Raw genomic sequence first — 1,310 nt, forward strand, 5'->3', positions numbered from 1 at the left:
ATACAAATCTCACTCACTTAACAACGAGCACGGCATTGCTGCCGTGATTGTAGGGAGTATTCACTACATGTTGTAGGCAAGTTCGAGGGCCGGAAGCAAATGCTCCCATTCGCGTTCTTCAGATTGGATGTAGGTACGACGCATCTGCTCCAGTGCGCCGCTAACCCTTTCAGTTTGACAGTCGCTTTACGGATGGTAAGACGAGGGCATGGCGCGTTTAATGTTAAAGCAACGACGTAGTTATTGCCAGAGGTCCAACTGCAAGCGATGATCGCGATCCTATATGAGTACCTCTGGAAATCCGTCGTAGCGGATAATATGGTCTGCGAGAAGCTCCACGGCGTCTGCTGCTGTAAATGACTTCTATGAATGACTGAGCGAATCGACGAGGACAAGGATACTGTCGTTGCCGCGCGGGGTGAGTGGTAAGTCCGTTATAAAATCTAGGCTGACGTGGCTCCAGCGCCTAGACGGGACGAGGAGGGGCTAGAGGAGACCCGCTTGGCGTTGAGAGATAGCTTTCGATGCCCTACACTGAACACAAGAAGCGACATAAGCAGCAGCGTAGGCACGCACACCAGGCCAATAATAGAGCTTACTAAGAGACAGGAAAGTCTTGCGTTCCCCGCGATGGCCCGCCGTTACATGGTCGTGGTGGCGGTAGAGGAGGTGTGAGAGGAATTCAGGCAAAGTTGGGGGGCAGATGCGCCATAGGCCATGGATGCAGACATGTAGATAAGGTCNCGGCAGAACTTGAAGCGGTAGCGTCTGCCCTGAAGCTGGTGAGGAAATTCCACCGAGTCCTGTCGGTCTGGCGCAAGAACGATATCCCGAAAGACGGGGCAGCGTTTGTAACCCTCCTCCCAGCGTTGGGGGGTCAGGAAGTCTGATACGGAGGGCGAATCCGGAACCGACTCTGTGTACGCGGTGACGACCGGCTGCTCCGTGCTCGGCGGGGAAGTTGGAGAGGCCGGAGGGTTGGGCGTACGGGGTTGCGTTTCCAACGTAGCCCGGGGCTGGGTCGGCAACCGGGATGACGGGCCGGGGAATGAGTGACGTCGAACGCGCGCTTGTTGAGAGCGAAGTCCAGCAATCGCCCGGAAGTCGATACGAGGTGAGTTGCCCAAGGAGGAGCGGGTGGGGTAGCGGGAGGTGGGGGGCGTGAGCGCTTCTCGAAGGCGGACAAGAGGGGTTAGGGGAGGATGGGGCGTCTTGAGCGCTGTTGGCTGGTGCTGCGGGTGTCTGGACATGGCATCGGCGACTGTGTTGTGGGCGCCTTGGAGGTACGTTATGGTGAGGTGTGGAAAGTC

General features: G+C 57.1%; 1 protein-coding gene across 1 annotated transcript; it reads right to left on the reverse strand.

The window, feature by feature from the left end:
• Window positions 1-641: 641 nt before the first annotated feature.
• Window positions 642-1,250, reverse strand: EMH_0098820 (uncharacterized protein; the record flags this gene model as incomplete). The annotated part of the gene is given in 2 exon segments (XM_038022053.1): window positions 642-741; window positions 745-1,250. Coding segments are annotated over 2 exon segments (606 nt in total).
• Between the last annotated feature and the right edge of the window lie 60 nt (window positions 1,251-1,310).

Source organism: Eimeria mitis, genomic scaffold (assembly GCF_000499745.2).
Source record: "Eimeria mitis Houghton genomic scaffold, Emh_scaff10118, whole genome shotgun sequence".
Taxonomy (NCBI): domain Eukaryota; phylum Apicomplexa; class Conoidasida; order Eucoccidiorida; family Eimeriidae; genus Eimeria; species Eimeria mitis.